This window comes from Candidozyma pseudohaemuli (genome assembly GCF_003013735.1).
Source record: "Candidozyma pseudohaemuli strain B12108 chromosome Unknown scaffold00009, whole genome shotgun sequence".
In the NCBI taxonomy this organism is placed as follows: domain Eukaryota; kingdom Fungi; phylum Ascomycota; class Pichiomycetes; order Serinales; family Metschnikowiaceae; genus Candidozyma; species Candidozyma pseudohaemuli.
In genome coordinates, this window is record NW_020194443.1 from 184,385 (window position 1) to 198,471 (window position 14,087).

General features: G+C 47.4%; 6 protein-coding genes across 6 annotated transcripts; 2 read left to right on the plus strand and 4 right to left on the minus strand.

Moving 5' to 3' along the window:
• Positions 1-921: 921 nt before the first annotated feature.
• On the plus strand, positions 922-5,950 carry C7M61_003505 (uncharacterized protein; the record flags this gene model as incomplete). Its single annotated transcript, XM_024858842.1, has 3 exons — positions 922-4,456; positions 4,692-5,343; positions 5,536-5,950. 3 exons carry the CDS (start codon positions 922-924, stop codon positions 5,948-5,950), a joined length of 4,602 nt encoding a protein of 1,533 aa, XP_024712929.1.
• A 159-nt stretch (positions 5,951-6,109) lies between these two features.
• C7M61_003506 (uncharacterized protein) lies at positions 6,110-7,441 on the minus strand (the record flags this gene model as incomplete). The annotated part of the gene is made up of 1 exon (XM_024858843.1): positions 6,110-7,441. One exon carries the CDS (start codon positions 7,439-7,441, stop codon positions 6,110-6,112), a length of 1,332 nt encoding a protein of 443 aa, XP_024712930.1.
• An 869-nt stretch (positions 7,442-8,310) lies between these two features.
• RPS12 (40S ribosomal protein eS12) lies at positions 8,311-8,742 on the minus strand (the record flags this gene model as incomplete). Its single annotated transcript, XM_024858844.1, has 1 exon — positions 8,311-8,742. One exon carries the CDS (start codon positions 8,740-8,742, stop codon positions 8,311-8,313), a length of 432 nt encoding a protein of 143 aa, XP_024712931.1.
• Positions 8,743-9,043: 301 nt separating this feature from the next.
• Positions 9,044-10,903, minus strand: C7M61_003508 (GTPase-activating protein; the record flags this gene model as incomplete). The annotated part of the gene is made up of 1 exon (XM_024858845.1): positions 9,044-10,903. The coding sequence occupies one exon, from the start codon at positions 10,901-10,903 to the stop codon at positions 9,044-9,046; it is 1,860 nt and encodes a 619-aa protein (XP_024712932.1).
• Positions 10,904-11,683: 780 nt separating this feature from the next.
• Positions 11,684-12,481, plus strand: MET8 (bifunctional precorrin-2 dehydrogenase/sirohydrochlorin ferrochelatase; the record flags this gene model as incomplete). The annotated part of the gene is made up of 1 exon (XM_024858846.1): positions 11,684-12,481. One exon carries the CDS (start codon positions 11,684-11,686, stop codon positions 12,479-12,481), a length of 798 nt encoding a protein of 265 aa, XP_024712933.1.
• A 21-nt stretch (positions 12,482-12,502) lies between these two features.
• On the minus strand, positions 12,503-13,816 carry PRO2 (glutamate-5-semialdehyde dehydrogenase; the record flags this gene model as incomplete). Its single annotated transcript, XM_024858847.1, has 1 exon — positions 12,503-13,816. One exon carries the CDS (start codon positions 13,814-13,816, stop codon positions 12,503-12,505), a length of 1,314 nt encoding a protein of 437 aa, XP_024712934.1.
• Between the last annotated feature and the right edge of the window lie 271 nt (positions 13,817-14,087).

Sequence of the window (14,087 nt, forward strand, 5' to 3'; positions counted from 1 at the left end):
CTCCGAAGGTGCGTTATTGTCTTCCACTTGCTTGGTGCGGTGAATGAAAAAGAGCGTCATTGGTTGCAAGGTGGGGAGGAAAGTGGGTTCTCGGAATACGATAACATGGATGTATAGAAATTGTCTTTTGGTGGATGGTTTATATATTTTGGGATTGTTTGTTTAGGTAGTAGGTTTTGGGCTCGAGTGTTCGAGTGGTAAGATGTATCGGGCGTTCGTATATCACTCTGGAGCGGTATGCTAGGAGATTACGGATCAGACAAGAAGACGAATTTGGTCACGAAAATGCAGTTTTATCTTGCCAAGACCTTGATGGTCCATCGATTAGCTACTTAGCATGGCAATTTCTATTTCTGTGCTTTTAGACAAGATAAGTGGTTTGCTCAATTCTTAGGTGCTCCTATTAGGATACCTCTCTGTACGTAAAAGCTAGTAATTCTCAGTGGCATTCCTTGGTTATCGAGATAAAGCAGCACAAAGAAACGAACCACGTCCTCATTAAAGCTCCTCATACAAAATCCTCTTCCTATACACGTAAGCTTTGTTTTTTCGAAATATCCTTCTGTATAGTCCCTCTCTCGTAGTGTCCGGTGAACAGCACCCTCACATCCATTTTGCAGCCATTCTCACTCTCGCAGCCTCACCACAACACTCCAGTTAATCCACCTTCAACGGCCTATTTTCCATTTTCAAAAACAAATATCAACTAACTCAATCAAATAAAATCAAAATACCCCAATTTCACTTTATCCCAACTCAGTCCACATCGACACCTCAGATCGCCCTCCACCTCGTTGCACGTCTACCCGCACTCAAAACATAAACAAACATCATCACCAACTCATGTCGGATAACCTGCTGGAACTGTCCACACAAGTTCCTCGGCGTCAACCCCGAGAATCTTCCCGAAGACAACACAGCATGAGTGGCTACTCAGGCTCCCCCAATCTGCCTCCACACTCGGCGTCGCTGGACCACCTTGATCTCAGATCAACTCCACAGTTGGACGTGCCATTGGTGGGTGATCTGGAACCAAGAAGCAAGTACAAAGAGCAGCTTCGGTACCTTGCCAATTCGGGCTTTTTGGGCGAAAACAGCGCCGTGGGTATTTCAGTACCCAACACTTTCAAGCATAAGAAGCATCCAAACGCTAAGACGAAAGAACGGATAGGCATGGCACCTCTTGATGAAAGCAGAGATCCTCCAAGGGAGCCTCTGCCGCAGCCTGTGAAAACCAGCACGATGAAAGGTCTCAATGTCCAGAGCGAGTCGTCCAAACATAACGATACTCCATCGTGGATGCCTCAGGTTCTACGGGACGAGTGGCTGAAGGGCAATGCAACCGCTGCAGAGGAAAACGGTCAGCACAGTGCAGCAAATCTTGACTTCTTGGGCTCTGCCGATGCTGGCACATTCATCCACAACCCCCAAAACTCCCAGGAGCAGCCAATCACGCCAATGTGGAAGCGGATGTCCAAAGACTACCAGCTTAACACGCGAGCCGAGCCCCTCCAGAGCATATTCCAGTCCCACGACGAGTCGAAGCAGCACTCAAGTCTAAATCCATCCCAGTCGAAATCCATGTCACACCTCAATGGCAAGAACAACAATAATAATTCGAGAACCGGGAACTCGGCAGGGTTTTCATACTCCTCCGCTTTTTCAACTCCCGTGGCTACTAAAGAGGGCGACATACACTTGACTCAGCAGCAGATTCACCAATTGGAGGACATCCTCGAGAAAGCAAAGGATAAGCCGGATGACTACGAGATCAAGGGTTCCCCACTCAAGCTATTCGGTAGCGACTATGACACCTTCACAAAAGTCTTCCTCTCAAAATTTGTCGATAAGGTTCGTTCCACCACGAACAGTGCCCAAAAGACAACGCGGAGTATGTCAAACATGCAACCTCCCGTTCCCAAGTTGGAAATTCAGAAGTTTACGAAAGCAGGCGACTACACCGATCAAGATTTTATGAATAACGCCAACAATGTCTTTGCCCACATCCAGCAAAGAGGTTACAAACCTAATCACCTATCAAAGGGACCAGATCACAGTACGAGCTTCCAGCGGTCCATTGAGCACAACACAGTAACCTCCACGCCGAAAGCCGACAAGGTCAATGACATTGATGTTATTGCACCCCTTGACGAGTACTCTTCCTTCTCGACAAACTTTGGTGACAGTTCTGAGGAATCCCAATACCAAGCACAGCGCAATGATACCACTAACCATCAAAACGAATACACCTCGTTTGACAGGTCCTTGACTTCCAAGAGCAATGGGCCTGATCCAGCTCATGAGAGGCTCGAAGCACCCGCTGACAATGCCAGTGTTTACACATTTGATGAGGCGAGCGATGCTGGCTCTGACGACAACTCCATACCTGAAGAGCCCACTTTGGATATGGAAGAGCCTCTAGAGAATACGAAGATCAGATCACATCAAGGCTCCGATAAGCTCTCGGTTCAAGTGCCAGCGAACCAGTTCGTCAGCTCCATGTCTTCTGTCAAGCGTCACACCAAGGAGTCAGACCAGCGCCCAAATTCTATGGAACAGGATTTTGAATTCAGCGATGATGATGATCAAGGGGCGCCACCAATTGTGTGGAAGAGGCCTTCTCGGTTAAGGCTCTCAAATGAAGAAGCAAGGTCTAGAGTCATGCTGAATAGTAATTTGGAGAACCAGATTGCCAAAGGGACTGTCAAGCCTGGAAAATTCCCAGAACAGTACGGCAATATGGTGTACGACAACCGCAACAATAGGTGGGTCTCTAATGACAAAGAAAATGATTACCCTGGCAGTCTTGACTCCATCCTCGACCTACCCACTGAATCTCAAGCAGCCAACGATGCTGACGAAAGAGAGACTAAGGAAGTCAGTATTTTGAAGCTGTCTAGAAAAACATCGGTGAGAGACAAAAACTTGGAGGTCTCCTTTCAAATCCCAGATCGGTCAGTCGAGAGTCTGCCCCAGCATCGTCAAGACTTCGATGTTACTAAGCTCTCTGATGTCGGAGAGATTACATTTTCCCAAACTCATAAAAGACTCATTTCTATAATTACGGGAATAGCTGCATCGAGCGCTTGGAACGAAATCGACGTCATCGATTTGTCTAACCAGCAGCTAGAAAGTGTTGAGGGGTTGCAGAAATACCTTCCTAATGCTACCAAGATCGATTTATCGGCTAATTACCTTAGATTCGTCCGCGGAGTCCCTTCGGGCTGTCTCGATTTGAATCTTTCGCAGAATTCTATCGATGGCATGTCTTCTTTCGCTGACTTCCATGACTTGCAGGTGCTCGATATTTCCTCCAATTCCCTTGAAAATCTTACCCCCTTTACTTCAAGCATACACCTAACGAGATTGGACGCAAGCAATAACATGATCAGGTCAATTGAAGGTATTAAGAATTTGAGCGGGCTCACGTACTTGAACCTTTCACAAAACGGCCTTGGTGGAGAAATTGACTTCTCGAAGATAGATCTTCCTAACTTGCAAGAGCTTGATATGTCAGAGAATAAGATCCGTTCCATAGTTGGCCTCGAATGTTTACCAAACTTGAGAATACTCAACTTGAATGAGAACAACCTAATCAATTTGACATGCAATGGATCGCATCCCCACCTCAAAAAGTTGCTCCTCAAGTTCAACAGAATCAGACTGCTCGACTTGGATCTGTTTCCGCTCTTGAGAATATTGAGGATTGACGGAAATGCACTTTCTAGCATAACTGATCTCCGCAAGCTTAAGTATTTACAGGAAGTGTCAGCAAAGTGCCAGGATAGAGCTGATGTTGCTGCGAGCATATTCCATGGTGCAATTGATGTCAACTCGTTGGATCTTTCAGGAAACAGATTTGTCTCCAAGTTATTCCAGACAGAACCTTCTAGCATCACGATGGATCCTTTCATGAATCTCAACAAATTGAACTTGTCAGCAGTCGGGTTAACGACGATTCCTGAGAGCTTTGGTGAGGTTTATGCCAACGTGAGAGAACTCAATTTGAATTTCAACAGGTTGACTGATATCGCTGGTCTCGGAAAGATCAGAAGACTCAAGCGTCTCAATCTTTTGAGCAACAATATTGACCGCATGGAGGTTGTGCTTACGAGTTTGACCAACTCCAGAAGAACGTTGAAGGTTCTTGACATGAGATTGAACTCGATAAACTTCGAGCTCTATCCCTATGTATTCAATCCTTTGGAGCGTGATTCGACGTTGGAAGAAGAGCTAAGACTCAAACATGGCCCAATTCAGCTAGAAGCTTTGGATGATATCGAGAACTTCTCGATCCACTACAACACCTTGATCAAGAGTAAGGAGGAGTGGGAACTGAGAGATGAAGACTTTATTGAAGGCCTAAAGGCAAAGGGAAAAGCCAACAAGATCAAAGAGCGTTTGAACTACGAAGCTATTCTTTTGAATTTCTTCCCACATTTAAGAGAACTTGATGGTAGCACAGTTAGCACCACCACAAGAGCGCAATTGTCAGAGCGCATTCGGGACCGCGAAAGCGAGTGAAGCAATGCGCTTAGCGTGGAGAAAGCGGCTTTCGATTCCGTACAGTATTGACAGGCTATCAAATCCACAATTTTCACCATCAACTTCTTTCTGAAAGATGACTTTATCTACGAGAATATACATCCAGCGCCCGCCAGATCCTCCATCCGAGACGACCCATACGCTAGTCTCAACCTCGCCTGCTAATCACTTCGTTGACTGCAGAATCAGAAAGGAGCGTCTTCCACATGTTCAACAAGGCCCAGAGCCTGAGGACTTCGAAAAGGTCTTCGATTGGGTCATGACTGGCACTGAGGTTCCAATTGAGGGTACAAACAAGATCCACTTCAAGCATGACATCAACCTGAAGGAGGTGGTTGAGTCAGTACAGTCAGGCAAGCCAATTGAAGAATGCAAGGATGAAGAAGATATCGGTGAATTCAGCCCGGTTGAGGGCAGTGAGGATCGCCAGGAGACGGGCATCCTGACCCATCCTGTCACTGGCAAGCTCAATCCCTACATTGAGATATGGCGCTCCTTGGATCCTGAGGAACACTCGCCTGAGCAGGAGGCTAGAGAAAAGCAAAAGAACGTCAAGAGCGTGGTTTGGGAAGTTGACCTGTCTAACCACAAGGGCAAGCTTGTGAGGCTCGGCAATTGGGTCCAAGGCGTTATCTATGACAAGAACGAGAAGGTGCACCGCTTGAGCATTTTGCGCAGTTATTTCAACAGCAAAACAGGGAAGTGGGAGGAGCAAATCAAATATGGTCTCTTGGGCTTTCCTGATTCGTTTGATCTGAAAATCGACGAAACCACGACTGCTGACGGTGTCACCTGGAAGTGTGTAGAAAGTGTGTAACGAAACCTGGGCACAGGCGCGACTGCATGCCCGATTGGGCAGTCAACCAATCTCACCCTCTTCATCGCACTATTATCCGACCTTGACTGATTTCAAAAGCAAAAAAAAGAGCAATACCGATCCAAGATGACTGGAGAGAGCTGGTATGTACAATAACCAAAATTCATCAAAAGATGCTTCGATACTAACTTCAGGTTATTTATTTTTGCCGTCATTGTTAACATCGTGAACTTGTTCACTCAGGTGTTTTTCACCATCATGTACTCCGACTTGGAGAGTGACTACATCAACCCAATTGAGTTGTGTCATAAGTTGAACCCATGGTTCATCCCTGAGGCTTCCGTCCATGCGTTTTTGACTGTCCTTTTCTTGGTCAATGGCTTCTGGTTCGTCTTCTTGTTGAACTTGCCATTGCTTGCATTCAACATCAACAAGTTCTACAACAAAAACCATTTGCTCGATGCCACCGAGATTTTCAGAACCTTGTCGAAGCATAAGAAAGAGTCATTCATCAAGTTGGGTTTCCATTTGTTGATGTTCTTCTTCTACTTGTACAGAATGATCATGGCCTTGGTTGCCGACGAGTAAGCTCGTTCCTAGGACACTACATAATGGATGTACCACACAAGAAGGCGCCAGCCATCTGAAATGTGGTTGCCGTTGACGATCCTCGATTACTTTTCCATTCTTCATCAGCTCACCACGAACCTCTCGTGCCCAATAGAGCGTATTTAATAAACGCACTTATCATGTTCTGTTCTCGAGCTTTCTCGAAAGCTCCTCATTAATTATCTGTAGCTGTTGCTGGAGTCCCAGTTGTGGGTGGAAGACCCTTGTAACGTCTGCAAGCTTCATCAACACCGTGTCACTGAGACTTGTGTGGTCGTCGTATGATGCTGGGTTTGCTGTTGCCTCTTTGAGCGCCGCAATAGCATCCACAGTGTTGTTGAATTGTGCCTGCTTCTCTTTGTGTAAATTGTGTTCGTTTCGTAGTTTGTTGAGCTGCTCGCCCACATTGGCATGCTCCTTCTTGAGCTCTAGAATGTTCCTCCTCATCTCTGTTTTCTGGCGTTGCACCTCCATCACATCGTGACTGATGTCCTTGGTGGAGGCGTGAACGTCCATCAAGTGGCTTATGCTGTATAGCAAATGCGCCTTGAACTCATATAGTACAGCAGATTCGTTGATGATCTCGTTCTTGACGGCTTTAGGATTCGCTTCGTCAACAAGCTGTCGAAGAACGTCTAGCGTGGTAAGTGTGAAGCGCTTGTCTCGAGAGTTAGCCGTGTGTATACGCTCTGCATCCACAGTCAACGGTTTCTGGCGCCCCAGGGCCGATTTCGTTATCAGTGTTGCCGTAGGCTCTGGTTTGCTTTCGCTGAATGTCAGAAGCCCAAGTCCTAGCGCTCTGAGCGGTTTAGGCACAAGCAGGATAGCCGGTTCTGGAGTATGGTGCTTCCGTAAATCAGGATTCTCCACAATTCTTTTGGATCTTCTCGTGACCGTCATCAGCTTCTTCTCTTGCTCGCCTTTACGAGGCCTGCCTCGTCTTCGTTTCACGGGCTCTGCTGGCTTCGGGCTTTCAGGCTCTTTCTTGACAGGGGGTTTTGTCTCTTCTTCATAGTCTGGTGTCTGAGACACATTGAAGTCCATGACGGGCGCTGGCGAAAACTCCTTCTCCTCTTCTTCCTCGTCCGAACTGAACATCAGTTTCCGTCTGTCTCTTGCCGCCTGGTAGTTCTTTCGTGCCTCTGCCTTGGACAGTGAGTGTCTCCTTCGTCTGGGGAGATCCACATCTTCAGGTTTTATGAGCGCCAGGTCAAGCGATTCTAGTAGTCTTGCCTTCTTGGCGTCTGGAGGCGAAAGCTTTGGTGGCTCACGCGTAAGTCTGCCCTTGGGTGACGCTTGTGGTTTGTGTTGTCTATGATCTGGGGAAGCCAAGGGTGATTTCTCAGGCAGTTTGATGCTAAAGTCGTCCACGGAATACTTGATTCTGAAGTTAGTAAGGAGCAGCGGAATTAAACCCGAAAACATACCCTGCACCTCGCGTCCGTGCTTCACGGCGCTCGTGCTTCTCATCCATGATGGTAGTTGATGTCTGTTTTGGTGCGAAGTGTGGTGATGATGTAGTGGTGGTTCAGCAGTACAAGGCGATTTGAGGCAATGGGTGGTTGAGTTTCGTGGAGGAGGGGTGAGTCTCGTGTATTTGGGCGAATTTCGTAGAAAAATCTACGTGATGTCATTTTTTGGGTGTTGTTTGTGTTTTGTCAGTGAGATGTAAATCTGGAGGTACAGTGCTTATCGGAGTTTCTTATCGCAGATCAACACCTTTGAAGAGCACTAAATCAAAAAAACTATAAATACGGTAAATTCATACATCTAGGAAAAAGAGTCGAAAATGGATATTCTTAACTACTTTGATAACATGGATCATCGAATCAGTGTTTTTAGTCGTCGGAGGCTCTCCCTTGAGCAGGCATCCGTAGTAAGTAATTAAGGTCTAGCAAGGGCCCACCGACAGATTTTGAGTTGAGATTTTGAAACGATCAAATAGACGTAGAGTGTTAATCAAAAACATAAATTTTGCTGGGCCAGTGATGTCGAGTTTGGTCGAAGTGTCGGAGATTCTAATGGTTGCAAAATCACCATACCAGGAACAAGCAATATCAATCCGAACGGGATACTTACAAATTAGCGTCGCCAGTTCTCTAAAATCCACAACAAAAACACATATCACAATTATTAATGCCTTCACTGAGCTAGCTTAGACCATTCATTGACGATCCCTACCTCAGCTCACCATCTATACCACACAATCAGCGACCCCATCACTGCCATCGCATCACTTTCAATGCCACACCACCCTCGACTACAAAACACTACACTCGTTTTTGTCAGATGTAAATTAGTACACACGGGCGACCGCGAGGCTATCTACAGCTGGTTGCTTACTGCTGGGAGAAGTGCTCCAAGAGAACGTTTCTCTCCTCAGAGTCAGCACCCCAGTTCTTGACAACCACACAGGAGGCACCAACGACCTTTCTGGCGTTACCCTCTCTGTCCAACTGGCACAAACCGGCCCACTCTCCCAACAACTTGGCGTCGGAAACCTTGATCAATGGGATCTTCTCGTCACCCTCGTTACACAAGGCCTCCACCAACTTGATGATGGACTCCTCGGTGACGGAGTCGCAGAGGACACACAACTGGGCCTCCTTTCTGGACAAAGCCTTAGAGGCCTCTCTCAAACCTCTGGCCAAACCGTCGTGGACGAGGGAGGTTCTCAAGACAACCTTCAAAGCGTCCTCGATGGTGATGGCGGCATCCTGCTGCTCAACGGCAACCTCCTCGACAATTTGTTGTTCTTCGACGTCAGACATGTTTGTTAATTAGTATTAGACTTCTTCGACAGTAACCTGCTCAGTGAAGAAGAAGTTTTTCTGAAAAATGCGAATGGGTTGTAGTGGCGATGGAGCACTGCACACAATGCGATATCGCACCTGGGCTTTAGGGCTCGAGCCCTACAACATACACCCTAGTGGTCCTCTTTGCATCTACACTGACCAAAATTGGCCTACCCTTTCGTGAATCGTTATATTATAATTACCGGTCAGGAACGCTGCCGCACGCCGCCAGGGCTGAAATAAATTAGTACTGTGTTGAGATGCGGGCCTGCGTTGTCTATAATTCCATCTCGCCAGCTCCAAATGGCTCGTGGTGGACCGGGTCGTAGTCCAGGTCATCGTTCATGTCCAGCTCACTGTCGATAACAGCGGACGTGGAAGCAGCAGCTCTTTCGTAGTCGTCGTCTTCGTCCTCAAAGTCGACGTCAAAGAAGTCTTCATCACTGCCCGTGATCCTCTTGTACAACATCTTCACTTCACTGATAATACCGTCGTAACTGATTTCCGCCGAAGGCATGTTCAGGAACATAATATCGTCAGTGTCCGAAACTGTTGCGTGCGTGATGTTGTTGGATGTGTTAGAGGCCGACAAGACGTTGGACAAATCGGGATTAATATAGGTGGTTTGAACGTAACCAAACTTACAGACAATGTCCAAAGTTTCCTTAGGCACAAAGCTCTGCAAGGACTCACCGAGCTTGAAGGAGTTGACAAGCATGGGGGTTCCTCTGTCGTTGACAACAAAATCCTTCTTGTCGAGCAAGTTCTCAAGGTTGGTAGCGCTTTCTCTCAAGATAGCATTCTCCATCTTCTCAAAAGCACTCTCCAAATCCTTCTTTGCCTTATCAGCATTCTGCTCACAGGTGTGGGAGTACCAGATGGACTGACCCTGTGGACAGACGCCAGAGCCACCGTTTTGAATCACAACTTGAACAGTGTGAACATTGTTGGTTGGCAAAGACTCGGGTGGGAACACCACCACAGCGGAGGATTCGTTTTCAGACATCCATTCCTTGCAGTCTTTTCTGACAATGGTGGTAAGCCTCGTTACAGTGAATGGCTGCAACTTCTCAGAGGCTTCCTTGTATGAAGTGGCCAAAAACTTGGGCACCTGAGTAGGTGCTGCGACAACCTTCTCTTGGATTTTGACCGAGGAGCCGTCACTAAACTTGGCAATTTTGAGCTGTGGGTCAAAGTCAACGAGAGTGGTGTCAAGTTTGTAAGTGGTACCAGCGACAGCGGCACTTCTACAGAAGCCCTGCGAGATTTCGCCGGGACCTCCGTATTTGGAAACCATAACTGGGAAGTTGCCGTAAACGTCAAAGGAAACTAAGAAACGCTTGATACGGGCCACGGCTTCCGGGGTTCTAGTGCCGCTTCTGTTAGCGAGACCAATCAGATAAATAAGCTCATCCAGTTGCGGCAGCTTCAAGCCGAACGAATTAGCCAAAAAATCCTCGATCTTGACGTGGGAGTTGTCCACCAAGATCTTCTTCTTCTCGGGATCGTTGTTGTCCTGAAGAACGAACTTGAGAAACTTCATCAACAGTCTCTTGGTGGTCAAGGACAACAGCTGGTCAGTGAAGATGTGTTCCTTGGTTGTGTTGGAGATATTGGATTTGAAGTTGTCGTTCTCGAAGACGTGGAAGTTCAGCAAGCTCTGGAACTCCAAGTACTTGTACACCCTAGACTTGATCAAGAGCGCCAAGAGGTCCAGCTGCGAGAACACAATTCTGGGAGTCAAGTCAATCCCGTAATCCTTCGAGTTGAACTCATTGGTACGCTTGCCTCCAGGGATATAGATCTGAGCGTCCAGGAAGTGACGCACCTTACCCTGGTTCACCTCGATACACCATTTCTTGAGCTGGTCAATCGTCAACGTCGACGAAGAGTCTCCGTAGTAATTATTATGGTCAATGTGAAGAACCTCCACGCCTTGCCAGGCCAAAGCAGCCGCCAAGACGGATTCCACAAGACCAGTTCCGAGAATCAAGATGTCACAGTGGTCAAGCTTGAGAGAGTGCTCGTTGGGTTTTTCCAAACCGGTCAAGTGGGGGATCTTGGAAGGAGCATACGAAGCACTGGGCCTGCGCTCGGCCATGGACTTGCGACGTTCGTTTCTGTTGTAGGCTGGCATTCGACGATGATTCGGCTGGTTCGGTAGGTGCCAATGCTCAAAGGCGGCTTTAGGCTATATTAGAAAAGCAAGATGCAGGAAAAACAGGTATCAGGAGTGTGTTGGAATCGAAAAGACTTCGTCTGAAGGTGTAGTAGGTGGTAACGTGGTGGGTATATGGTGAGCTGGAGTGACGTTGATTTTTTTTTTAGGCGCATGTCTCGATCGTGGGGTTCCTGCAGGAACGGGCCCTTGACATTATCAGCCACACCAGGCAGACCTCATCAAGCAAGGTTTGGGACGGATGTAAAGGTTTTGTTTACAGATTTAATAATATGACACGACTGGCAGCTAGAGATTGTCAATTTAGGAAGAGCACTGACAGTATTTGTCTTCTGACCTCGATGCATCACGTGACTCTACGTCACCCGTTCGAGCCACGAGGACTCATGCTTTGAGTCACGGTACCTGATAAGCCATTTTCTGAATTACATACTCCTATTTTTACAAGTATTTGGAATTTTCATGATATTTTGGCGTCTGAAAACTTTGTCAAATGCTTACCTTGCATATCTGACTCATGTGGTTCAAGTGGCCTGATGGTGAAGATCATTTCGCAGCCACTCAAAAGCCAGATACGTCCAACTTAAGCTTTAAGATACCCAAAATGTCGAAAATACCTTAAATTCTCTTGAAACGAAGATCCCTCTTCCACCTCCATGTTTCTGTGATTCCACGTGACTTGACACCTAAATCACCTCTACATTCGCTTATCATAACCGTATTTTTCAACTACTCCACATGAAGCACCCTGGATCACTTCTACTAGCCTGGCAGGTCAAAGACAAACACTGTCTTGTAATTGGTGGCGGAGACGTTGCTCTAAGCCGCGTCCATCATCTAATTCGGGCACAGGCAAGAATTACCGTTATCAGTGGACCCAATGTCCATCCAGAGATTCAAGAGTTGGACGATAAGGGAGAAATTTTCAAGCTCTTGAAGCGAGACTATGATCCTGATGATTTGAAAATGTACGAGAAGCTGCTGCTTGAAATATCGTACAAGGACATTGACGAGTCCCATTATGCTCAGATTGATGAGCAGGTCAAGGACGAAGTATTCGCTTGTGTGTTGTGCTGTATCGATGATCCAGTACTTCTGACAAAGGTATACTATCAATGCAAGCACCTCAGATTACCCGTCAACATCGCCGATAAGCCGCCAATGTGTGACTTCTACTTTGGCTCCATGTTCAACCAGGATTCCCTCCAAATCATGATTAGTACCAATGGAAAGTCCCCACGGTTGCTGAAGATGATCAAGGACGATATTGCTAAGCAGTTTGCAGATGTGAAACTCAACGACGCTGTGGATACCCTTGGAGCTATTAGGGCCAACTTGAGAGAAAGAAAACTACAGGATAACAGCCTAGAGACGATAGAAAAGCGCATGGAATGGATCAAAAAGCTCACGGACTTCTTCACCCTCCGTCAATGGACTCAGGTTGAGCTTTCCAAGGAACAGGTAGACAAAGTCGTCGACACTTATCCAGATTTTCCACCCAGCGACTACGACGAGTTTCTTCGCTTTGTATCATAGAAAATACACATAACAGCTTCTTTAGAATGGGAGGTCCTCGTGCACGAAAGTCTTGCTGCCGCCAGCACCAACATACTCAGAAGCAACATGACCATTGCCTCTCAATTGGTACTGGTAACTCATCAAACCCTCCAAGCCAACAGGGCCTCTGGCGTGGATCTTGTTGGTGGAGATACCGACCTCAGTGCCGAAACCGTATCTGAAACCGTCAGCGAATCTTGTAGAACAGTTCCAGTAGACGCCGGCGGAGTCGATACCCTTCAAGAAGCGCTCAGCGACCTCCTTGTTCTCTGTGACCACACAGTCGGTGTGCTTGGAAGAGTGCTCGTTGATGTGGGCAATAGCGGCGTCAACGTCAGCTACTGGCTTAACGGCAATGTCAAAGGACAAGAACTCGTTGTCGAACGAGTCTGGGCCAGCGTCCTTGATGAGTTTCTCGTCGATACCCTCAATTTGAGCCTTGATCTCAGGAACAACGTGAAGCGTCACCTCAGCAGCAGCAAGAGCGCTCAAAACCTGGTTCAACTTGCTCTTGTCGGAGGCAATGTCCTGGTGCACCAACAACTGCTCCACAGCGTTGCAGCCAGCTGGGTAGTTGGTTTTCGAGTCCACCACGATTTTAGCAGCCTTGGCCAAGTCCGCCTCCTTGTCGACGAAAACAGAACAGATACCGTCGGCGTGGCCCAAAACAGGGATCTTGGTGTTGTCCTTGATATTTCTCACCAAGGCGTTGGAGCCTCTAGGAATCACCAAGTCGATGTACTTGTCCTGGGCCAACAAATCGGCCACGTCCTCTCTAGACTGGATCAACTGGATGGCATGAGGAGGCACAGGGGTGGAGGCCAAGGTCTGGTTGACCACATCACTGATGGCCTTGAAAGTCTGGTAGGACTCCTTGCCGCCCTTCAAAATGGCGCAATTGCCCGATTTGATGGCCAATGCCGAGATGTTGGCGATAACCTCGGGTCTGCTTTCGAAAATAATGAGCAAAACTCCAAGAGGAGCAGTGACTCTGTGCAACTCAAGACCCTCATCGATCTTCTTGGCCATGGTGACTTTACCCACGGGGTCAGGCAACGCCGCCACGTCCACGATGCCCTGCAACATGGTTTCGTACTTGTCGTTTTTCGCCAAATCCAAACGCTTGATCAAGGAAGCAGCCAAGTTGTTCTTTTCAGCCGCTGCCATGTCTTGCTCGTTGGCCTTCAAGATGTCCAGCTTGGCGGCTTTCAAAGCGTCGTGGATCAGGTGCAAAGCTGCGGATCTCTGATCATTGCTGAGCGTCTTCAACACGCCGAATGCCTGGTTGGCGTCTTTTGCAATTTGTTCTGCCATGATGATAAAAGGTGTAGTAGGTGGTGAGAAGTTGTGGGGTCACTGCACAGACTGGCTTGATTCGGTGTACTACGGCGAGGTGAGCCAAGAGCTTAGTGCTTTGAAGTCAATTTTGAAAAAAGAAGAAGGGAAAAGAGAAAAGTATAAAATAGATAGAAGGGAAGGGAAGGCGTGTGCTTATATAGTCGTGGGGGCTTGTCAATCGAGGAAATGGGGTTGGTGGAGGGTGCCTGGTTTGGCTGCTAAAGAGCAATTGGCAATATGGCCTGAC